This window comes from Ctenocephalides felis, unplaced genomic scaffold, assembly GCF_003426905.1.
Source record: "Ctenocephalides felis isolate EL2017-DRISC unplaced genomic scaffold, ASM342690v1 CF-g0.4_SCAFFOLD_03572, whole genome shotgun sequence".
Taxonomy (NCBI): Eukaryota; Metazoa; Arthropoda; class Insecta; order Siphonaptera; family Pulicidae; genus Ctenocephalides; species Ctenocephalides felis.
Genome location: NW_020539726.1, coordinates 40,222,681 through 40,249,396, shown reverse-complemented (window position 1 = coordinate 40,249,396; position 26,716 = coordinate 40,222,681). Strand labels below are relative to the sequence as shown.

The window sequence follows — 26,716 nt, the reverse complement described above, 5'->3', positions numbered from 1 at the left end:
TTGTACCAGAGTGGCGCTTAGACTGTGCTTAGCCTGGGTAATTTTTTGAACTTTTAATCCAAAATTACAAAAATATTTTATGGAAAATAAAAAAGATGTAATGATTTTTTATCCTCAAAAACAATTGTTTTGTCAACACAAGCAGAAAGTTTTTTAGATCATTAAAATCCAATACTCCGTTCTCTCAAAAACTCGATTTGTATTTTCTGCACCCTTTGCTCCGTATCTCCGAAATGGCGGGACCTGCCTTTGCCAAAAACTAATCAGCACATCTCCCTATCAATAGGGATCGAATGTTTTTTTAACCATTCTAATCAGTTGATCCGAGCGCCCGAAAACATGGACGAAAATTTGTGTCCATACATACATACATACACACACACACACATTTTTTCTGAGGTATGCCAGTAAAATTTTCAGAAACCTTCAAAACGTGAAAAAATGTAAAAAAATTTCTATTTCGATTTTTACTACGGGTAGTTCAAAATTTTTCAAAAATTTAATTTTCAAAAAAAATAATTTCAATCTTTTAGCCTTAACTATGATCGTCACAACATAATTTGTTAACATAAATGCTTCTAATGCAAAAATACTTCTAAATTACTATTATTATTAATTATTATTATTATTATTATATAATTGTTATTGTTAAAATGCTTATTAATTAGTTAACTAAAAACTTATAATTTAAAAACACCTAAACATTGTGAAACTAAATATTTCTTTCATTAAAATACCTAGACATTTGTAAAAGAAAATACTTATATTGTAAAAATACCTATCAATTTGTTTAAAAAAAATAATAATAATTATAATATAAGACACTTATAAATTTGTTGAAATATCATAAAATAACCTAAAATTTGTTAAACAAAACATCAATTATATTGTAACAGTATTGTAAAGTTTATTAAAATACTTATTACATTTTTGAAAAAATATTTGCAATAAACAAACTATTTAAACTAAACTAAATATAATAACTATATAAATAAGTTTATAGTAAATAAATTAAATAATAAACGAATAAGTGATAAAATAGTTATAGTTAATTAAATAATATTAAATTTGCAAAATATTGACTTGAGCCTTATTATAATTACGATTTCCGAATGGATTACACATTATTACACATCATTTAAAACGAATGAACACGTTAACTCGAAGTAATTTCTAAAAGGAAGTTTTCAAAAATCAATATTTTTTTTTTATAATTGAACCAGTTTTCGTAGGACCATAATGGTTTAGTATGTTCATTAATACCAAGTACTTTATTGTTATACCAAGTAAATCGTCTAATTTTAATTTTAACAAACCTCAAAAACTACTAATTTTCTTAAACTTTGATTAATTTTTAAAATTAAACTACTTATCGCAAGGCCGTAATATTGCAGTAAGTTCTATAAGACCATGATATATATCGCCGAAAAAAGTTCCATAAAAATGGGCTTAAATTTTTTTTTCAACAGTTAATAGAAAACGGCTCGGTAGATTTTCACCTAAAACTAATCAGTATCATTCTCGACTAATATCTTTCGAACAATTTTTGATTTCTCAAAATTGATTCGGTAGTACGAGCTTAAATTTGGACGAAAAGTCTAACTAGTCCTCATCGAGATACATCGAATGTCTTTTAAATTTTTGAAATCGGTCCAGCCGTTTTTGAGAAAACGACGATGAAAGGTCTAATTTTGACAAATTTTTGAAAAAATCTGTTCACACACAGACAAATACACACATACACACACAAACACACATACTTTTTCCTTAAATTTGTTGTTATTCGATTCAGAATGGCTTGAAACGTCCAGGAGAAAACATAAAATTAGCGAATCGGATTTTTTGATGAAAACATTAACTTCTCCTTTGGAAAGTTAATAAGTAAATAAATAAGGCAATCAGTTTCCTGATTCTTTTATTTCTTTAAGGTTTGGGTCGCATCTACAAAGGTCTAGCCCAATCCGGTACATGGGGATGCTTTGACGAATTCAACAGAATAGAATTGCCGGTGCTATCCGTAGCTGCTCAGCAAATCTACATTGTATTAAATGCCAAGAAGGAACACAAGGCTTTCTTCATATTCAGGTAACTTATTGACAATTTTGTACCAATTCAAATTCTATCTATTTATTATTTTTAGTGATGGTGACACCGTATCTATGAACCCTGAGTTCGGTTTGTTCTTAACCATGAATCCTGGCTATGCTGGTCGACAGGAGTTACCAGAGAATTTGAAAATCATGTTCAGGACTGTTGCGATGATGGTTCCTGATAGACAGATCATTATTCGTGTCAAGTTGGCTAGTTGTGGATTTAAGGAAAACGTTATTTTAGGTAAGATATTGTCAATTTTTTGTAAACCAGAAATCTGCATATACGAGGTCTGTTCAAAAAGTACCCGGAATTTTCGTTTTTTCAAAAAAATATTTATTTATTCGTCTACATTAATGTGGTCCCCTTCAAAGTAGTCCCCCCCCAGATATAATACACTTATGCCATGCGCGTTTTTTCCAATTTTCGAAGCACCCTTGAATTCACTTTTTTGATATGTCCTTGAGCACTCTCAGCGATTCGGCCTTTATTTCTTCAATCGAGGAAAACCGCCGTCCTTTCATGGGTCTCTTCAATTTTGGAATAGGAAAAAGTCACACGGAGCCATATCTGGTGAATTTTTGCACTTTGCACACACTTTATTTCATTTTTTACGCAAATTTAATACAAATTCTTTGACTTTTCAATTCTTCCATTGTAAAAATCGCCGAGCTCAGAAAAAACACGTCGAACCTTAGCGACTACCACAGACAAAGTAAACAGTGAATATAGCTGAAAATTTCATCATACTTTAGGGGCATGTATACCAACACAATAAAAAAAAATTTTGACAATCAGACACTCCAGACCCGCGAAATTTAAAAATTCCGGGTACTTTTTGAACACACCTCGTATATAAAAATAAGTCGGGATTTCCTTCCTGACGATTTAACTCCAGAACGCACGAACCGATTTCGACAATTTTGCATTCGTTGGAAAGTTCTCGCGCTCCGCAAGGTTTATAGCTAAGAAAATTAGTTGTGCATAGCATCGTGCCTTAATGCAATTTGCTAGAACTTCACGCACCGTAATTAAAAATTCGAGTAATGACATTAGTGAGAATTATCAGAATTATGCTTGCAATTAAGTCAACAAGCAATTCTTGCCGCAAAGAATAATGATGTACACGCACTGAATTTCACCATTCAATCAAAAATTGCTGGCGATTTGGTGACATACCAATGATTCCGACTGGTCTTCCGTTTGACTTCAAACGATTGCAATATCCAGTTCGCCTTGCGTTCGCAATAACAAGTCGCAAGGCCAATCGCTTAGTGTTTGCGGGATAAATTTCAAATAGATTATTTAGAAAATCATTTGTTTTTCACATGGGCAGTTATACGTTGCCTGTTCACGAGTTGGAAAACCATCCGCTTTGTTTGTGTTAACGTCAGACCAAAAAAACAAAAAATGTGGTTTACCAAAGAGCACTTCAATGAAACGGATAATTTGCGCATTCACTTTCATTTACTTAGAGAAGTTCAACTAAAAACCATTTCATTTTTGTAAACGAAATAAATTCATTAGTGTGGTATAATAAAATCAAATTTTTCCTTTTTAAATATAAAACAAACAAAAAATTTCATTATCTTTCTCACGAAACCATCTGGTGGCGAAACGGAGTTCGTTGGGTTTGCTAGTATATATATATATATATATATATATATAATATATAACTGAATCGCAAAATGTGTTGGTAAGCGCATAACTCAACAACGTCTGGACCAATTTGGCCAATTCTTTTTTTAAAATTGTTAGTTCAAGTCCAATGATGGTTCTTACGGCGAGAAAAAATCGAATAGTTGCCAGGAAAACCCTAAAAACTTTTTTTTTCTTTTTCACATACAAACGTGTTTTAACTAAAACGTTGAATCAATTTGAGCTTTATTGCTATTATATAAAGTTCATATTAAATTATAAGCTCCTCCTAAACAATTATTCGGATTTTGATAAATCTTTCTGAAGTTTGTTAAGGAAATTTTCTAGGATGTATGTGATTATAAAGTACTGGGATGTATATGCAATATTGTAGAAATGAATGGAAACTAGTGGGGCGCATGGCATCGTGCCTTAAGGCAAATTGCTGGAACTTCCCGTACCAAAAAAATTTTTTTTTAAAACATTAGCATTATTGAAAAAAATTTACTCTAAAAAAATTAGATTTTAGAGAAACTATAAATTTTTGACAAAAACTTACTTTTTTTTGAAAAAAAAAGACTTTTTGAAGAAAAAATTTATTTTGAAATATTTTGGTAATTCTGAACTTTTTTTCAAAGCAATCGTACTGCTTTATCTGCGTAGAGACGAAATATCGAAGCGCGTAAGCGCCGCGTCGCCGTCTAACGGATAAACATTGATACACATAGCAATGTAAACAAAATTGATACACATTATTAAAATTTCTGTAATTAATGATAATTTGATGTGCATATGTCTAATGATCATTTTTGACCGCCAAATGGCTTTTTTTTACTTTTTGTACTAGATCTCCGAAACCGCTAGACCTACCCCTATGAAAATTTGATCAGTTCTTCATCTTGTTAATACAAGTAAAATGTTTTTCGAATTATTGAAATCGACGTTCCATTCTCTTAAAAACTGAGTTACCGTTTTTGGCACTTTTTGCCCCGTATCTTCGGAAGGGTAGACCTGCCTTTGCCAAAAACTAATCAGCACGTCTCCTTATCAATACGAATCGAATGTATTTTGAATTATTCAAATCGCTTCATCTGTGTTTCCGAAATTGTCTATGAAAATTTGTATCCGACCACACACACATACACACATACACACACATACATCCATTTTTTCTAAGGTATGCCAAAATGTTCAGAAGGTTTTGAAACGTGAAGATATATAAAAATTTTCATTTTCGATTTTTTGCGATTATTATAACTTGCCCTACGGGAAGTTAAAAATTCCAAAACCCGCCCATTGAAAACAAAGGAAAACTATCGTCTGCCAAAAATTTCAATTTACTTATGAACCTAGACAATATTAGAATGTGTATAATAAATTCATGATTATGAATAAGAAAAATGAAATGTCTACATTATTATTGCCAAAAAGCAGCTGAGATGTGCCAGAAATTAAAATAATATGAAATACACTATATGTATGGCAGATTGAATGATACAAATATGTACAGAATATGACAAATTAATTTACTTAAAATATGAAATTAAGTATTAATCAGGGCCGGTCTTACCTTTAATGCGATGCATGCAAAAAATACGAGCGCACGCCTTAGGGGGCGCCAACACAAGATTCGGATATTACATTTTCAATATATAATTTTTTTGCATTTTTTACTAACTTTTCCACAATAGTTTTAAAATTCGTAAAAACTTCACTTTATAACAACAAATAGGAAAGTAAAGATGAATACATACAATTCGGCCTTCACGATATCGATTAGGCGAAGTTTAAGATGCAATTTTGGATATCTTAAATAATATAAAATTAAATTAAATTAATGTAATCCAACATTAAGTACCAATGTTATATAATGGTTATGGTTATGTTATATCGTTTAAAAGACTTCAATTTCCAATATAGTGTGAGAATTGAGACTAATAATTTTATTCAAAGCAGTTCTACATTTAACATCGCTCATATTATAAATGTATATGCAATTTTGGCGTGAAGAGTAATTTAAAAAACAACATTATTATTTTTAGGTAAACGGTAAATATTAGTATATTATATTAAAAAAATGTAGACATGAGTACAGGACAACGTCTGTCAGGTCATCTTGTATCTAATAGAATTTTATCTTTGCAGCTCGTAAATTCTACACTTTGTACAAACTTTGCGAAGAACAATTATCGAAACAAGTGCATTACGATTTTGGACTCAGGAACATCTTGTCTGTTTTGAGAACTTTGGGCGCACAAAAACGTGCGAATCCTTCGGATTCTGAAGAAACCTGCCTTATGAGAGTCTTGAGGTAAATGGAATAAGTAACTAGTTGGAAGTGGCATTTAGCCTTGAGGCAAGTTGAATGAACTTTGTAACAATTGACTTAAAACATTGCGATAGTGCATAGACACTTTAGTGCTAGTATATTATAAATTTGTAGCTTATTATTCTAAATTTTAATGAATTGATAATGTTTGGCCCATCGCATCACAAAAGTAACTTTTGACACAAATTTTGACCATAATATTTTCTCAAAATTTGATGAATTTTGAACATTAAACTATTTGTCGTAGGGTCGCAACATTTTAGTATGTTTTATAAGACCATTATATCTATTGCTCTATAAATAATATAAATAATAAAAATTGTTCAAAAAATCGTCAAAAAAAATTGTCCAACAGTTATTAATTTTTTAAAATCGATTCAAAAATTTTTCACTTTTCTGCTATTTACAAAGAAACGGCTCGGCCGATCGTCGCACAAAACTGACAAAAGATAATCCACATCGAAATACATCGATTGGCTTTTAAATTTTTGCAATCGGTTCAGGCGTTTTTGAGCAAACGTCGATGAAAGTTCTAATTTTGGCAAATGCCAAATAAACGATACTAATTTTTGCAAACTTTGACTAATTTTCAAAATTAAACGACTTGTCGTAGGGCCGAATTTAATTGCAAATATTATTATAAGTGCATCAAAATTTTGCGGTACATTTTTCTGCACTTTTTGAGATAACTCTAAAGTTATCTAAGTTATCTTAAAACTATATTAGATACATTTAAAGGTAACAAAATTATCTACAACTTTCTCTAATATTGTATTAAAGTCAAATAAAATTTCATTACTAAAAATTAGTTGTAATTACAAGCAAGTGTATAATTAATCTGCTTCAATGTGTAGTACATTTTTTAGACTTTTTAAGATAATTCTAAAGTTATCTAAGTTATCTTAAAACCATATTAGATACATTTAAAGATAACTAAATTATCTACAATTTACTTTAATATTGCATTAAAATCAATTAAAATTTCATTACTGAAAACTCATTCTAAATACAAACAAGTGTTTAATTAATCTGCTTCAATGTGTAGTACATTTTTTTAGACTTTTGTAGATAACTCTAAAAATATCTAAGTTATCTTAAAACCATATTAGATACATTTGAAGATAACTATATCATCTATATTTTACTCTAATATTGTATTAAAGTCAAATGAAATTTCATAACTAAAAATTCATACTAAATAAAAACAAGTGTTTAATTAATCTGCTTCAATGTGTAGTACATTTTTCTGCACTTTTTAAGATAACTCTAAAATTATCTAAGTTATTTAAAAACCATATTAGATACATTTAAGATAACTAAATCATCTACATTTTACTCTAATATTATATTAATTTCAGTTAAAATTTTAATACTAAAAATTGGTGCTAATTCAAACAAGTGTATAATTAATATAAATCAAAGTGTGAAACGTAATATTTCAGTATGATCTATAAGACTATGGTATCTACAATCAAACGAAAAAATCATAAAAATCGTCGAAAAAAATTTTTTTACACTTTATTACAAAAAAACGGCCCTGCCGATCTTCACCAAAAACTAACTACCAACCAATATTTTTTAAACGGCTTTTGAATTTTCAAAATCAGAAATGCGGGCTAAAACGTGGACGTAAATTTTGCACTTTTTTGCGATTTACAAAGAAACGGCTTGGCTGATCGATAAACGCTAGTCCTCATCGAGATACATCGAATGGTTTTTAAATTTTTGAAATCGGTCCAGGCGTTTTTGAGAAAACGTCGATTTATGACAAAAAATCGGTTCCAACACACACATACGCACATGCATACTTTTTCCGATGGTTGGTCTCATTCGATTTAGAATGGCTTGAAACGTCCAGGAGAAAACACAAAATTAGGGAATCGGATTTTTTGATGAAAACATAAACTTATCCTTCGGGAATTAATTTAGTTACAATTGTTTATGCAATCTTTTTATTTATTTTTCTATTTCTTTTATCCAGAGATATGAACGTTTCAAAACTGGTAGACGAAGATGAACCCTTATTCATTTCCCTTATCGAGGACATGTTCCCGGGTATCAAATTGAGTCATTTTGTGTACAAGGATTTGCAGAAGGCTTTGGAGAACCAATCGGCTAAAATGAGTTATGTAAATCACCCTGAATGGAATTTGAAGTGCGTACAATTGTACGAAACGTCTTTAGTCAGACATGGATTGATGACGATGGGTAAGTGTAAAGGACCAGAATATATATATATATATATATATATATATATATATATATATATATATAGTTTATAAGCTTAATTGCCTAGATTGTAATTGCGTTTACATAGGTGAAACCAGTCAAAACTTGCACAAAAGAATATCACAACACAAAAACAACTCTAAAAATAAGAACCAGAATAAAAAACACAACTAACAGATCACATTAATAAACTCAAACATAACATTGCTTTTTCCAATCCCTCGATCCTACATTTCGAAAATAATTTATTTAAAAGACGATTTAACGAAGGATGCTTAATATCTTTACACAAGGATACAGCCATAAATTTAAGAACGGACAACAATTCGCTTTGTAATGACTATAAAATAATCCTCGACCATTTTCAAAAACGCCACCATATCTGAATGAAGCGTGTATTTTTATTATTTTATTATTTTACATTTTTAATACATTCAGTATCTAGACGGTAGTCAATTTGTATACACTAGAATGTAACCAAAAATTGTCAAAAAAATAATTAGTTTAAATGTTCCAGTTATAAATAGCTTGATTTATCATAGTGTAATAGTGTAGTGTATTTTTGTATAATTAATTTCTGTAAGTACTTATATATAAATTATAACTTTATATTATTTCCTCCTACATCATATAAAATTGTTTAGTTTTTCCACAGAATGACAGTCTCGATGAAGACCGAAACGTATGGATAAATAAAGTATTTCAAAATTACTTTAGTTTTTTACTTGGTGTTACTGCCCGATTCTAATATATATATATATATATATATATATATATATATATATATATATATATATATATATTATCTATTTTCACATGAAAACATATTACTATCTATAGACCAGAAATATGTGTCGATGTACTTTGTCTAATTTTTTTTTTTTTTTTTTGGTTTTTAGGACCGACCGGTTCTGGCAAAACTAGTTGTATACGTTGTCTGAATGCTGCTATGACTGAATGTGGACGTGTCCACAAAGAATTGAGGATGAATCCGAAGGTAATAATAAAACTAGTGGTGTATGGCATCGTGCCTTAATGCAAATTGCTGGAACTTTCCGTACCGTAATTCAAAATTCGAATAATAAAAATAATCAATATTTGTTTTAAATAATTTTAAATATATTATTTATTATAAGTACATACTGTGGATTTATAAGTGCTTATCAAATTGGGCGACGAGCGTGTATGTTTACAAAAAAATTGTTCAACATTTTTAAATTTGATTTTTTTGATAATTTAGAATTTTTTTTCAAAATTGTGTTTTTTTTTGAAAGTTCGAAAATATTAGCATTTTGGGAAAAAATCGGTGTTTTTTAAATTTATTGGGAATTTGAAATTTTTTGGAAATATTCGATATTTTTGAGAATTTCAAAATATTCTTAAATTTTTGTATGAAATCGTTTTTTTATCATTTTGATATTTTTTGAATTTTTCAAAATTCAGATTTTGTGTCTGAAATTACAATAAATTTGTTTTTTTTTATTTGAATTTTTAGATGATTTTGATGTTTTTTTTTCAAAATTTAGAATTTTTTTAAAATTTTGAAATTATTTGAAATTTTTGAAAAAAATCTTTTTTTTAAATTTTTTGAGAATTTGGAAATTTTTGATAATATACGATTTTTTTTGGAAAATTTCAAAATATTCTAAAATTTTTGTAAGAAATCGTTTTTTTAAAATTTGATGTTTTTAAAATTTTTCAAAATTCAGATTTAGTGTCTGAAATTACAAGAAATTTGTCATTTTTTTATAATTTTAATTTTTTTGATAATTTTGAATTTCTTTCAAAATTTTAAATTTTTTTTAAAAGTTCGAAAATTCTGAAATTTTTGGAAAAAATCGATTTTTTTAAATTTGTTGAACATTTGGGAATTGCGAAATTTAGATTTTTCAGAATTTAGACTTATGTGTCTGAAATTACAAGAATTACAATTTTTTTAAATTTTATGAGATTTTGGACATTTTTGAAAATATTTGATTTTTTTAAATCCATTTTTTTGAATTTAATATTTTCTGACATGTTTCAAAATTTTGATTGTTTTTCTTAAATTATGAAAAATTTCGAAAATTTGAATTTTTTGAAACTTTAATTTTTTTTTGAAAATTTTGAATTTCTTTTTAATTTTCAAAATACCTCCGGCTAGACGTGTTTTTTGAAAAAACGCTTAATTTTGCAAAATCAAACTCAAAAATGTCGAGGACATTTGTTCGAACCATATACGTAAATTTTAAAACTAAAAATCTTGGAATTTAGTACACATTATGTTTTAAAATCTCTATAAAATTTGTGATAATTTGATGTGCATATGTCTAATGATCATTTTTGACCGCCAAATAACATTTTTAATGAGAATCCATAACCGCTGAACCTGCCTTTCCAAAAATGTAAACAGTTCTTCGTTTAGTCAATACAAATAAAATGTTCTTTGAATTATTCAAATCGGACGATTCGTTCTCTCAAAAACTGTAATACCATTTTTGACACTTTTTGCCCCGTATCTTCGAAACAGCTAGACCTGCCTTTGCTAAAAACTAATTATTTTTTAGGCTATAACTGCTCCACAAATGTTTGGTCGTTTGGACGCTGCCACCAACGACTGGACTGATGGAATATTCTCCACTTTGTGGCGCAGGACTTTAAAAATGAAGAAGGACGAATTTGTTTGGTTGATTTTAGGTCAGTAATACACAAATACAAACAGTACATACTAAAGATGGATAACTCACTCCGGAGTTATCACTCCGATACAACTCCTCCCTCGGAGTGAATCCGAGTGGAGTTGTATCACAGGATTTGTCATATCCGACTTCCCTAAACTGGTACTAAATCTGTTAACATGTGCATATATTTGCTTGAGATTTTTTTACTAATACCAAAGATTTGGGTCGAAAGAAGGGTTTTTTTCTCGTCTCACAGCCAGTTTTAGGATTTTCCAGGTATATAATGTCTCAAAATAGTAATGCTATTTGGTATTATTCTATATTCTGTATACGATAATGTTTGTCCGTAAATAAGCTCTTTCAAAGGTATACAACCAACTAAATAATATGTAGTATTATATTATAACTTTTACACAATTATGATTTTATAATTGTGTAAAAGTAATAGTATGCTAATAAAACTAACCAATGTATAATTAATTCTCGAAAGGGAAATAATAAAAGAATGTGAGGTTTTAATATTTTGTGTAACATATTATACACAAAGATTTGTTCTTATTTCATATAAAAGGTTGGTTCACTGCATTATCGTATATATAAAAATGAATCACAAAATATGTTGGTAAGCGCATAACTCAACAAGGTCTGGACCAATTTGGCCAATTCTTTTTTTTAAATGTTTGTTGAAGATCAAAGGCGGTTCTCACGACGAGAAAAAATTGAATAATTGCCGGGAAAACCCCAAAAACAGACCTTTTCTCTTTCTCATACAAACGTTTTCTAACTAAAACGTAGAATCAATTTGAGCGTTAAAACTCTTCTGTAATGATGCATGAAAGGATAATCCTACTAAACGATTATTCGAATTTTGATAAATCTTTCTGAAGTTTGTAATGGGATTTTTTTAGGATTTTTTGAATTATAGAAATATAGTTAGATTGTAGAAATAAATGGAAAAAATTACAAAAAACCGCTTATCATTGTTTGACATTGAAAATATTTGAGGAATTGTTTGGCATTGGAAAGACTGTCATTTGCCATTACTTTTAATATAGTATCTTACAAGTTCTGATGAAGTCCGAATTAAAAAAGTTGTAATTCAATTAATACGGTGACAGAGTGCGAATTGTTTTCACTTCTGAACTTGAGTTTAAGATTAGCCTATTTCCAAAATATCATGCAAATTGAAGCACAGTAAAAAAATTCACAGGGCACACGCTTTTTCCTCTCCGTTTACTGCAATAATTTTGTTGATCGTTGGTTGAATAGAGCACATGAGAACAGGATTTGTCAAATTAATTGACTTCGAATATGAACTTAAGTAATAATGTATATTGAATTATTAGTGAGAAAAATGTAATTTAGATATTAAAATCACTAAATCCATTTAAAATATGGTACGAAATTATAAAAATTATAGGCAATATTATTGAAGCAATTATTTTGGGTAGAAAATTCCCAGGTTATATTGTACGTTTACCGCAAATGCTATATATTAATTCTTTATGAATTTGTTATACTTTTCAAAAGATTTCAATTTTCAACACGTGTATCTTGACAGTATGACAATAAATACATCACAAAGTCAGACGATGATTTTTGTGTGAAAAATTTTGAGAATCTATGTTTTAGTCGTGAATAAACAAGAAATCATTCATTTATACATCCACATCTACAGGTATGACTAAAAATATTGGATAACCCTTGACATTAAAATAAATTGAGATATTGGAAATAAATTTGTTCTATAAATCGCAGTGTATAATTTTTAATATACAATTTTATTGAACATATTTTAGTATTTGTTTTAAGGGATAATTAAAGTGTTAACTGTGGGAATTTAGAATCATTATTTTATTTGAAGAAGTTCTACATTTAACATCACTCATATATTTGCGTAAATAGTAATTCAAAAAACAATTATTATTTTTAACTGAACGGTATAAATATTAGTATAGAATATGAAAAAAATGTAGATGTGGGTACACGACAGCGTCTGTCAGGTCATCTAGTTTTCATATAAAAATAAACATATTCAAAGAATTCCATATTTTCTCTTCAAAAATAATGACAACGTTGATTTTGTTTCCCAAGTTTTTTGTCAATATGAGATTTGTATGCATATTGAAATGCATAAAATAGTAATTATTATAATAAAATGAACAAAAATGTTTGAACTATTTGTAAACTATTTCCAAATATATCCAAAATAATAAATCCTTATAGATATGTTAACAACACACTAGATAACACATTTGTGTCAAGTATTATGTTTCTAAGTTGTCGGAGTAGTGGAGTTGTTAAGTGGATAGAACTCCTCTCTGAAACGGAGTCAAATCCTAACCGATTCGGCCTCGGATATAATAAGACCATCTCTAGTACATACATAATATGTGCCCATAATTATGAAAGTGGTCTAAGTCAAAATTTAAAAAAAATGAGTTTATCAGTTATTTCATACCACATTAGTTTAAACTAAGTGTATTCAATGTAATTTTTACGAAATTGTCAAAAATGAACCATTAGATAGTGGTTGTAATTTCAACATTATATGGAATTCATTTAGTGTTAATTATGAAAGTGGTCTAAGTCAAAAATTTTTGGTGTCTGGTCATTCCTTTCTACCGAATGATCGTGATTTTAAAAAAAGCAAATTACTTATACAACCCTGAGCATTATTATGAATTGATAGAAAAGTGCAGAAGAAGCAATACATTTTCGATAAGCGAATTTTATTTCAACGAAATCATTAGAAGATACAATGACAAGAAGAGTAAAAAATACCGCGGGCGAATCTATCTCTTGGCTACAAATTCAATGGATGAGATTCGTGAAAAATGAACCTTATAAAATTTTTTATGTTTTATAAAATCTTCTTTAGATGATTTTACATTTCACGTTTTGGATCTTTCACCTAAAAGAGAAAGACCAAAAATATACGGAAATATTAAATTACTTCCATTATACACCAGCATTAAACCTGTATCGGAAGAAAAACAAAGAAATTATGAGTTTACTACCGTACAACCTTCCAGTTTTTCAGGAACATTTTAAGAATCTTAAATACTCGAAATAATGATAAAAATGGATTACCGTTTGAAAATAATTAATAAATGCTCACGAATTATTTCAATAAAATTATTGTTTCAAATAAAACTCAAAGTTTTTTATTGCTTTAAGTCATTTATAGGACATTCAGTTAATTTTGAAAATAGTCAAAGTCAATTTAAACTTTAAAAACAATATTATCGTATGAAATTCACACAAAATTTCATATTCATAATAAATTTCCATTAATTGAGACTAATAAAATTAAATACTAGCTGTAAGTGGAATTCTGTCTTAAGGCAATTAGGGCATCGTGCCTTAAGGCAAATTGCTGGAACTTCCCGTACCAAAAATTATTATTTTTTTAAAAAACAATTAACATTTTTGAAAAAAAATTACTTTGAAAAAATAAGATTTTGGAGAAACTATAAATTGGACAAAAAATTAGTTTTTTTTGAAAAAAAAAATTTTTTTTAAAAAAAATTTTTTTTTCTTTATTTTGACATATTGTGGAAGATCTGAACTTTTTTTTCAAAGCAATCGTACTGCTTTAACTACATAGGGACAAAATATAAAGCGCGTAAGCGCCGCGTCGCTGTCTAACGCGTAAGCATTGGTACGGAACCCATCGGAAAATAAACAAAATTTATACTTGTTGTTAAAATCTCTATAAAATATCTGATAATTTGATGTGCATATGTCTAATGATCATTTTTGACCGCCAAATGGCTCATTTTTTTACTTTTTTCTCTATATCTCCAAAACCGCTGGACCTACCTTCATGAAAGTTGTATCGATTCTTCATCTTGTCAATACAAATAAAATGTTTTTTGAATTATTCAAATCGGACGCTCCGTTCTCCTAAAAACGGAGGTACCGTTTTTGGCACTTTTTGCCCCGTATCTTGGAACGGCTAGACCTGCCTTCGCCAAAAATTAATCAGCACGTCTCCTTATCAATGCGAATCGAATGCTTTTTGAATTATTCAAATCGGTTGATCCGTGTTCCCGAAATCGTCGACGAAAATTTGTATCCGCACATACATACACACACGTACATACATACATACATACATACATACATACAGACACACACACACACATACATCCATTTTTTCTAAGGTATGCCAAAATGTTCAGAAACCTTTGAAACGTAAAGATACATAAAAATTTTTATTTTCGATTTTTTTGCGATTACTATAACTTGCCCTACGGGAAGTTAATTAAAATGTCGCATAATGAAAAAATATTTTTTAATTTATTCAAATGCAAATCATTAAATATCTCGAAACAAGAAATATATGACTTAGACCACTTTCATAATTATGGGCACATATATCTCTAGTGCATACATAAGTCTATATATCATATTTTCATTTCCAGATGGTCCTGTTGACGCAGTATGGATTGAAAATCTGAACTCTGTCCTGGACGATAACAAAACTTTAACTTTGGCCAATGGTGATCGTATCGTGATGGCTCCAAATGCCAAACTGGTCTTCGAACCAGACAACGTTGACAATGCTTCACCAGCCACTGTTAGTCGGATGGGAATGGTGTTTCTGAGTGCATCGGTGCTCAAGTGGCAACCCTTTTTGGAGGCAAGAATTAGATTATAGATAGATGAGTATAAATAGATGGCAAATAAGGCTGCTTTGATAAAACATACATTTTAGTTCTTTCAGCATATCATAGATGTCGCTACCAAATGTAGCTCGTAAATTTACCTTTAGGTTCAATTCTAGATAAGATTTATAATAGGTTGTCAAATATCTCCCTTCCGCTTTTTTGCTATTGGTTTATAATACAAAAGGCGGAAGGGAGATATTTGACAACCTAATATTAAATACTAGCTGAACCGGCAAACGTTTTTGCTAAGTAAGGTATACTCTAAACAATTTCTAGAGAATCAAAAATATTATACTTTAAGTGTATAAGGATGTGTTGTTTGAATGCTATATACAATGAGGTATTATAAAAACAATAAACCCCATTAGTTTGTCTATATTTTGTCAATACAATCAAACTGGAAGTTTTATACACTTTCTATAGGAAACATGGTATAATCCAATCCAAGTCTTTTTGGTTTTTCGACTTATTGATTGCGTTTCAAGTTTTTTAGATTCTTTTCGGATTCTGGATTTTGTGTATAATTGTAAATAATACTACTGAGCTTATACAAAATTTTCAAATTTCTGTGAGGAGAGATTGAAAATGAATTAAGTATTTCTTCTTTGACATGCTTTTTGAAAAGTTTCAAGTAACATTCGATGAATTAAAGTAAATTTAATAAAAGTATATATGTAGAGCAGAACGAGACACAAATGTCCATTTTGATTTTGAGCAAATATTAATTATATTTTAAAAACCAAACCAATTATATCACAACGAATAACACATTTCAAACGAACAATTATCTGACTACGTTCAGTAAAACTGTCAGCTACTTCATCATTGTAGAAATGTGCTTTTTTGCCGTCTTTCAAAAATATGTTATCTAGACCTTTTTACCCTATAGGTTGAGTAACTTGGAACGGCCAGGTGGCAAACAAGTTTAATGTCTTATTTAATTTTAAAGATATTTTACAAAATAATTACATTTTTAACTAATGCTAAAAAAACTACCAACGGAAGAAAATACTTTTATTATGGATTTTCAAAGATTACCCTTTATCTTTCGATAGTAAAATCATGAGAATCAAGGTTATAGCTGGTTATACATTTTTTCCTCTACTTTCAAATATTTCTGTTAAACAATGCCTAACTTTACTGGTTTTTGACACATCGGTGGTGGACTTTTTAACCCCGGACCTTCATATATTAGTATCTATTTTTCTATCAATTGTGGGAAATTATAACTGGGAAAATGTTATTTGTCAAAATGTCCCTTTGATCTGTACCAAATTCAGGTTCTGAATTTAAATAACATAAATAAAAAATAATATAACCTAGAAAATGTTTTATAAATACCAATGAGTATATAATTATACAAATGAGATCTTTCAGAGCACCGTGTTTGAGAAAAATATGCCAAAAAGTGCATTTTCATATTAACATTTCAAAAAAGTTGATATTTTGAGTTTAGAGTAACACTTGCGGCCCTTTTAATAACGTTTTTGTGTATAAATAAAAGTACAAACAAAACTACTTACTACAACTTAATCCTAATTAAATAATATTCACGTAAAACATCCTATTAAACGTAATTGAACATCATCTGACATTTGACGTATTAGCCACCGTCCATTGTTTTATTCAAATTACGCTTCTACAAAAATGTTCAAATTAAAAATGTAAAGTTTGTACGCGATTTTGAAATAATATCTCACCCTTCGGACAATCTACTGATTAGCACGAATTTTTAAGACTGGCCAAATCGGTTCAGCCGTTTTCGAGTTTTGTCGGATCCTTTTATTGAGCTCCATTTTTATATATAAGATAATGTAAAAAAGATAAACCTGATTGATTTGCGACTAAAGGGGAAAGCCTGCTTTAAAGGCTTTAAAAAATCGATTTTTTTTTTAGAATTTTTTAAGGATGGATATAAATATTTAATTGAAACCAAACTTTCAGGTTTTATTATTATATATTTCAACATTCTTCTCAAATTGTTTCATTGAAATATATATCATAATGTCACGAGCGTTTGGTGGGAAAGATACAGGACACAATTTCCATCCAAAACAAAAAAATTAAAGCAAATATATATTATCAATAATATAGATCCTAGTTGCACCTAAAAAATCCGTAAAAAAAGTTTAAATTCACCAATTTTTTGCAACTTGAAAAATAAACTAGCTGTAAGTGGAATTCTGTCTTGAGGCAATTATGGCATCGTGCCTTAAGGCAAATTGCTGGAACTTCCCGTACCGTAACAAAATGTTCGTGGAATACTGAATGTTTTCAAATAGATTATTATTAATATTGTAAAATTGTCTAATATTTATAAGAATTATATAAACTGAATTGCAGAGTTGAAATTATTTGTAAAGTATATTAGAACTATAGTCAGAATTAAAAATAAAATCTGAAATGTTTTCGATATACAAAAAACTAAAAAAAAAAAAAAAAAAAATGGAACAAAATTTTCTTTCCAAAATCAATTATTTCGTTAAGACAAGCAGAAAGTTCTTTGAATCATTTAAATCGGACGCTTAGTTCTCTCAAAAATTGCCATTTTTTACATATTTAGCTCCGTATCTTCAAAATGGCTGGGCCTGCCTTTGCCAAAAACTAACAAACACTTCTCCCAATCATTACTAATTGAATGTTTTTTAGATCATTCAATCGGATACTCCGTTCTCTCAAAAATTCGATTTCTATTTTCTGCACTCTTTGCTCCGTATCTCCGAAACGGCTGGGCCTGCCTTTGCCAAAAACTAATCAGCTCTTTCCCTATCAATGGGAATCGAATGTTTTTTGAACCATTCAAATCGGTTAATCCGTACGCCCGAAAACGTGGACGAAAATTTGTATCCATACATACATACACACATACACACACATCCATTTTTTCTGAGGTATGCCAAAACGTTCAGAAACCTTCAAAACGTCGAGAAATGTAAAAATTTTCAATTCGATTTTCGGCCCATTACAATAACTTACCCTACGGGAAGTTAATAATTATTTGTAGTAGAAAATTTCACTTTAGATTGTTTCTTTTTTAGGTTGAGTAGAATTTATTCTTGAATACAATGAATTTTATCTCGTTTTGATAGGACATTTATGGGGCAATTCTGCCGTAAGAGAGCTCATAAAATAGCATTGTCATGGCAACGCTTTCTTATGCTTGTTCTTAAAATTGAAAATTATGAAAATGTCTATCTATTGGACGTATTTGTTCATGTTTACCCCTCATGAATTAGTTTAATTAATTAAGTAATTACTGACTGACTATGTCATTTTTATCCAGGGTTGGTTGAGGCCGAGAAGGTCAAACGAAATCGACTGTCTAAAGAGGTGCTTCTATAAAATCTACGATGATGTGCACACTTTTGTGCAGACTAAACTCAAGCCGAAGATGACTCTGCTGGAAGCTATTTATATCAGACAGTGCTGCGATATCTTGAATGGTTTGCTTCAGTATGGAGTCGAAGAAATAGGTAACATGATTAATCTATGTTTTCATCAAAAATCCAATTCGCTAATTTTATGTTTTCTCGACGTTTCAAGACATTCTGAATCGAATGAGACTATATTTGGAAAAAGTATGTATGTGAGTGTGTGTGTGTTTGAACCGATTTTTTGCCGTAAATCGACGTTTTCTCAAAAACTGCTGCACCGATTTCAAAAATTTAAAAGCCATTCCATGTATCTGGATGAGGATTAGCGTTTATCAATTTGGTGCGATGATCGGCCGAACCGTTTCTTTGTAAATCGCAAAAAAGTGAAAAAAATTTCGTCTACGTTTTAACCCGCAATTCTGAATCGATTTTGAAAATTCAAAATGTTTTCCAAAGATATTGATTGGGAATCGTGCTGATTAGTTACTGTTCAAGATCGGCCGGGACGTTTTCTTGTAATAAAGTGTTAAACAATTTTTTTCTACGATTTTTATGATTTTTTTTGACGGTTTTTACCATAGTCTTATAGATCATACTAAAATATTACGTTTCACACTTTTATTTATATTAATTAAACACTTTTTTGTATTTAGAATGAATTTTTAGTAATGAAATTTTATTTAATTTTAATAAAATATTACAGTAAAATGTAGATAATTTAGTTATCTTTAAATTTATTTAATATGGTTTTAAGATAATTCAGATAATTTTAGAGTTATTTACAAAAGTCTAAAGAAATGTACCGCACATTGAAGCAGATTAATTATACACTTGTTTGTATTTTGTATGAATTTTTAGTAATGAAATTTCATTTTACTTTGATGCAATATTAGAGTAAAATGTAGATAATTTAGTTATCTTTAAATATATCTAACATGATCTTAAGATAACTTAGATAATTTTAGAGTTATCCCAAAAAGTGCAGAAAAATGAACCACAAAATTTTGATGCACTTATAATAATATTTGTAATTAAATTCGGCCCTACGACAAGTCGTTTATATTTAAAAATTCGTCAAAGTTTGCAAAAATTAGTATCGTTTCTTTGGCATTTGTCAAAATTAGAACTTTTATCGACGTTTAATCAAAAACGCCTGAACCGATTGCAAGAATTATAATATTAAGTATAATATTAAGAACATTTTTCTACATTTTTTCAAATAACATGAAAATTTTGTTCTGGTCGCTCTTTTTTATTTTGCTTGGCAAAAAGAAGATGAAATTTACTACAATTCTATATAAACAGACTTGTATGCTCCGATACAAACATTTTGAATAAATTGTCAATATATATCGTACCAATTTGTTATGTAATATTATGGACATTTTTCTACATTTTTCAAATAACATGAACATTTTGTTTGGGGAACTTTTTTTTAGTTAGCTTACTAGAAAGTAAATAAACTTTACTCTCATTCTATATAAACGGATTTATATATTCTGATACAAACATTTGGAACAAAACTCGATCAAATCATTAATAGCTGTAATATAAGGGGCATTTTTCTACATTTTTAAGTAACATGAAAATTACATTCTCAGTTTTGTGCGACGATTGGCTGAGCCGTTTCTTTGTAAATAGTAGACAAGTGAAAAATTTTGAATCGATTTTAAAAAATCAAAAACTGTTCGAAAGACATCGGTTGGGAATGATACTGATTAAATTTTTTGACGATTTTTGTGGAACTTTTTTAGCAATAAATATTATATTCATAAAACATACTAAAATGTTACGACCCTACGACAAATAGTTTAATGTTAAAAATTCCTCAAAGTTTGAAATAATATTATACTCAAAATTTGTGTCAAAAGTTGCTTTTGTGATGTGATGAGTCAAACATTATTAATTCACTAAAATTTAAAATAATAAGCTACATTTTTAGAGCATGCAAGCACTTGTCTGTGCAATATAATTATTATAATTACAGTTAATTTAATGTGTTTGAGAAAATATATTGTAATCGCAATATTTAGATTTAATTGAAAGCGATAACTTTATTTTTGAATCTAGTTGGTATTGGTATTTTGCCTTGAGGCAAGTTACATGAACTTTCCGATATGTGTAAATAATCGACTTAATCAATAATATAGAAATTAATTTGTGAGTAACTAAAAGTATTCCGAGTGGATTTATTACACATAATTGAAAACGAACGAACACGTTAACTCGGAGTATTTTTTTAAAAGGAAATTTTCAAAAAATCAACAATTTTTATAATTGAACTAGTTTCCAGGACTTTAATGGTTGATTATGTTCAAGACTAAGTACTCTATCATTATACGAAGTCAATAGTCTAATTTTAATTTTAACAAATGTCAAAAGAACTACTCATTTTCTCAAACTTTGGTGGATTTTTAAAATCAAACTACTTGTCGTAAGTAAGTTCTATAAGACCATAATATATATAAGTTCCATAAAATTGGCTTAAATTATTTTTTCAACAGAATTACAAGAAAACGGCTCGGTAGATTTTCACCTAAAACTAATCAGTATCATTCCCAACTAAATCTTTCGAACGGTTTTTGATTTTCTAAAATCGATTCGGTAGATTGAGCTTAAATGTGGACGAAAAGTTTAACACTCTTTTTCAAATTACAAAGAAACAGCTCGGCAGATCCTCTCACAAAACTGACAAACTATAGTGCTCGTTGAGATACATCGAATGACTTTTAAATTTCTGAAATCGGTTCAGGCGTTTTTGAGAAAACGTCGATCAAAGGTCTAATTTTGACAAATGCCAAAAAACGATACCATTTTTGCAAACTTGACCAATTTTTAAAGCTAAACGAGTTGTCGTAGGGCGATAATCTTTTAGTATGATCTAGAAGACTATGATATCTACCGTCAAAAAAAAATCATAAAAATCGTCAAATTTTTTTTAAAAAAAAAAACTTTATTACAAGAAAACGGCCCGGCCGATCTTTACCAAAAACTAATCAGCACGATTCCCAATCAATACATTTCGAACGGTTTTTGAATTTTCAAAATCGATTCAGAATTGCGGGCTAAAACGTGGACGAAATTTTTTCACTTTTCTGTTATTATAAAGAAACGGCTTGGCCGATCGTCGTACAAATCTCAGAAACGCAGTCCTCGTCGAGATACATCGAATAGCTTTTAAATTTTTGAAATCGGTCGAACCGTCTTTGAGAAAACGTCGATTTACGGCAAAAAATCTGTTCACATACAACGCACGCACACACACACATACTTTTTCCAAATGTTGGTCTCATTCGATTCAGAATGGCTTGAAACGTCGAGAAAACATAAAATTAGCGAATCGGATTTTTTGATGAAACATAAAAACTTCTCCTTCGGGAAGTTAATAAACAGTTGACTAAAACAATTTTTGTTGATCAAGTCAATCCTTCTACATTTCGAAAAGTTCATGTAGCTTGCCCCAAGGCAAAATACCAATACCAACTATTTTCATATTTTTTTTTCTAGTTCACATGTCGGACAGACACATCGAACGACTATTCCTCTTTGCCGTCATGTGGTCCTTAGGATCATGTTTGGAATTAGACGACAGACAAAAAATGCAGGAATTTGTACTGAAAGGAGGCACACATAAGATGGACTGGCCTAAATTGCAGCCTGAAGAAGCTATATTTGAATATTGGTCACGGAGGAAGGACTGTGGCAACACTGGTGAGGAAAAAAATTCTGTTAATAACTGATACAGATTCAATTACATCACAATAACTAGTGGAGCGCATGGCAACGTGCCTTAAGGCAAATTCCCATACCAAAATTATTAATTTTTTAAAAGCGATTGACATTTTTGAAAACTAGCTGTAAGTGGAATTCTGTCTTAAGGCAATTAAGGCATCGTGCCTTAAGGCAAATTGCTGCAACTTCCCGTACCAAAAATTATTATTTTTTTAAAAACGATTAACATTCTTGAAAAAATTTTACTTCGAAAAATAAGATTTTTGAGAAACTATAAATTGGACAAAAAATTACTTTTTTCTGAAAAAGAAATTTTTTTCAAAAAAAAAATTAAAAATTTTTTTTTTTTTTTTAAATTTTTTTTGAAAAAAAAAAATGTTTTCTTTATTTTGACATATTTTGAAAGATCTGAACTTTTTTCAATATGGAGACAAAATATAAAGCGCGTAAGCGCCGCGTCGCCGTCTAACGGATAAACATTGGTACGGAACCCATAGGAATGTAAACAAAATTTATACTTAATGCTAAAATCTCTATAAAATATCTGATAGTTTGATGTGCATATGTCTAATGTTTATTTTTGACCGCCAAATGGCTCATTTTTTTACTTTTTCTCCCATATCTCCAAAGTCGTTGGACTTGCCTTTCCAAAAATTTGAACAGTTTTTTATTTAGTCAATACAAATAAAATTTTTTTTGAATTATTAAAATCGGACGCTCCGTTCTCATAAAAACTGAGTTACCGTTTTCGGCACTTTTTGCCCCGTATCTTCGGAACGGCTAGACCTGCCTTCGCCAAAAACTAATCAGCACGTCTCCTTATCAATACGAATCGAATGTTTTTTGAATTATTCAAATCGGTTGATCGGTGTTCCCGAAATCGTCGACGAAAATTTGTATCCGCACATACATACACACACACGCACACACACACACACACACACACACATACATCCATTTTTTCTAAGGTATGCCAAAATGTTCAGAAACCTCTGAAACGTAAATATATATAAAAATTTCATTTTCGATTTTTTTGCGATTACTATAACTTACCCTACGAGAAGTTAAAAATTTACTTCGAAAAAATTAGATTTTTGAGAAACTATAAATTCGACAAAAAATTACTTTTAGAAAAAATATTGTATGCCAAAATATATTCAGAAACCTTTGAAACGTCGAGAAATAAAAAAATTTTCATTTTCGATTTTTCTGCGATTACTATAACTTGCCGTACGGGAAGTTAATAATATTTGTTTTATACAGGATAAATAGAGTCGAGGAGTTTATATATCCTGATGACAGTGTACCCGAATATGCCAGCATTTTGGTTCCTAATGTCGACAATGTCAGGACTGCATTTTGATTCACTTGATTGCACAGCAAGAAAAAGCAGTGCTTCTTATAGGTAAATATTCTTATATATATATATATATATATATATATATATATATATATATATATATATATATATGGAGGTCTCGATCAAATCATCCTCTAAAACTCGAAAACGGCTAAACCGATTTGGCCAGTCTTTGTCTTGAAAAATTCGTGCTACTCAGTAGGTTGTCGGAAAGGTGAGATGTTATTTCAAAATCGCGTAGAAACTTTACATTTTTAATTTGAACATTTTTTGTAGAAGCGTGATTTGAATGAAACAATGGACGGTGGCTAATACGTCAAATGTCAAACGTTTTTGACAGGTGATGTTCAATTACGTTCAATAGGATGTTTTACGTGAATATTATTTTTTTATGATTAAATTGTAGTAAGTAGTTTTGTTTGTAGTTAAATTTATACACAAAAACGTTATTAAACGGATTGCAAGTGTTACTAGAAACTCAAAATATCAACTTTTTTGAAATGTTAATGTGAAAATGCACTTTTTGGCATATTTTTCTCAAACACGGTGCTCTGAAAGATCTCATGTGTATAATTATATACTCATTAGTATTTATTAAACATTTTCTATGTTACATTATTATTTTTTATTTATGTTATTTACAAACCTAATTTGGTTTTTTCCCAGTTATAATTTTCCAGGATTTATCGAAGATAGATATAGATAGTAATTTATGAAGTTCCGGGGTTAAAAAGGTCCACCACCGATGTGTCAAAAACCAGTAAAGTTGAGCATTGGTTCAACAATAATATTTGAAAGTAGAGGGAAAAAGATGTATAACCAGCTATAACCTTGATTAGGGTTTGTCGGTTTTTAAAAACCGGTTTTTTGACGAAAATTATGGTATTCGAAAACCGGTTTTTCAGTGGAAAAAATCGGTTTATACTATAAATGAAAAGTGACAAATATACAAGATTGAAGCAATCGTTTTGATACTTGGAATCATATCGGTTCGATAAAATTTGGAATCATATCAGTCTGTTATAGTTCCCAGAAAGTTCTGTGTTTTTTTTGTCTAATGTATATATTAATTTAGATTTTTTATCAAATGTATATATTAATTTAGATCAACGTGACTTCTTGTTGAAGGAGTGAATTGCTCTACTCAAACCTTAAAAAAGGAGTTTTTAGCCTTAGAAGCAAAAAAAAAATAATTGAAGTTAATTAATTAAAATTGTTCGGAATAGAATAAACACGTTTTTAGAACTAAAATAGACATTAACAAGTATGTATCAATATGTACCTATTTTTTTTTATTTAATTAAAAGGTAAAAGTTTTTTTTAAATGTATCATTTTTATTTATTCGAACTCTTTTCTTTCACTATCATAAAAATATTTATATTCTCATATGTAAAAATAATGCATGAATAAAGAATATTTATTTTCAAAGTTATTTAATTCAGATCAACTATTAATTCTTTGTTCTACTAATTGAAATTAACATCAATTTGTTTACTATTCATGAAATTGAACATAAAATAAATTCAGTCGAAACTGCTTTAAATCACACTAAATATGCCACTAATTTTCTTATTATTTCAGATGAGTTTTACTGAACGTAGTCAGATAAATGTTCGTTTGAAATGTGTTATTTTTTGTGATATATTTGGTTTGATTTTTATAATATAATCAATATTTGCTCAAAGTCAAATTGGACCTTTGTGCCTCGCCTTGCTCTACATATACACTTTTTTTAAAAATTTACTTTAATTCATCGAATGTTACTTGAAACTTTTCAAAAAGCAGGTCAAAGAAGAAATACTTAATTAATTTTCTATCTTTCCTCGCAGAAATTTGAAAATTTTGTATAACCTCAGTAGTATTATTTACAAATATACACAAAATGCAGAATCCAAAAAGAATCTGAAAAACTTGAAACGTAATCAATAAGTCGAAAGACCAAAAAAGATTTGGATTGGATTATACCATGTTTTTTATAGAAAGTGTATAAAACTTCCAGTTTGATCGCATTAACAAAAATATAGACAAATTAATGGGGTTTATTGTTTTTATATTGTCTTATTGTATATAGCATTCAAACAACACATCCTTATACACTTAAAGTATTCATATTTTTGATTCTTTAGAAATTGTTCAGAACATACCTTACTTAGCAAAACAACGTTTGCAGGGTCAGCTATTATCTTATAAATTTCTTCAATAAGTATTCTAAATTTATTATTTTTTCAGGTGAGCAAGGAACTGCAAAAACAGTCATGTTGAAAGGCTACATGTCTCATTATGATCCCGAATATCATTTGAGCAAAAGTTTTAATTTCTCATCAGCAACCACACCAAATATGGTGCAGGTAAAAATAGAAATTAGAAAAAAATTGTGGTTTCAAGTCGAAAAATTTATTAATTTTTTTTTTTTCAGAGAATTATTGAATCCTATATGGAAAAACGTGTGGGTACTACTTACGGTCCTCCAGCCAGAAAAAAATGACGATTTTCATTGATGACATCAATATGCCTGTTTTTAACGATTGGGAGATCAGGTAATATTTTAGATTTTATTAGAATTTAATATTTTTAACTTCCCGTAGGGTAAGTTATAGTAATGGGCCTAAAATCGAACATAAAAATT

General features: G+C 29.2%; 1 protein-coding gene across 1 annotated transcript in view; it reads left to right on the top strand.

Moving 5' to 3' along the window:
- The window catches only part of LOC113388476 (dynein heavy chain 8, axonemal), a 291,892-nt gene that overhangs the window by 110,658 nt on the left and 154,518 nt on the right, over nt 1-26,716 (top strand). The window contains 15 exon segments of the mRNA XM_026625851.1: nt 1,929-2,085; nt 2,141-2,334; nt 5,875-6,040; nt 8,040-8,266; nt 9,187-9,284; nt 10,834-10,963; nt 15,378-15,595; nt 18,907-19,096; nt 22,505-22,675; nt 22,678-22,708; nt 23,993-24,087; nt 24,090-24,134; nt 26,320-26,438; nt 26,507-26,558; nt 26,561-26,621. Coding sequence (XP_026481636.1) covers nt 1,929-2,085; nt 2,141-2,334; nt 5,875-6,040; nt 8,040-8,266; nt 9,187-9,284; nt 10,834-10,963; nt 15,378-15,595; nt 18,907-19,096; nt 22,505-22,675; nt 22,678-22,708; nt 23,993-24,087; nt 24,090-24,134; nt 26,320-26,438; nt 26,507-26,558; nt 26,561-26,621 — 1,954 coding nt within the window.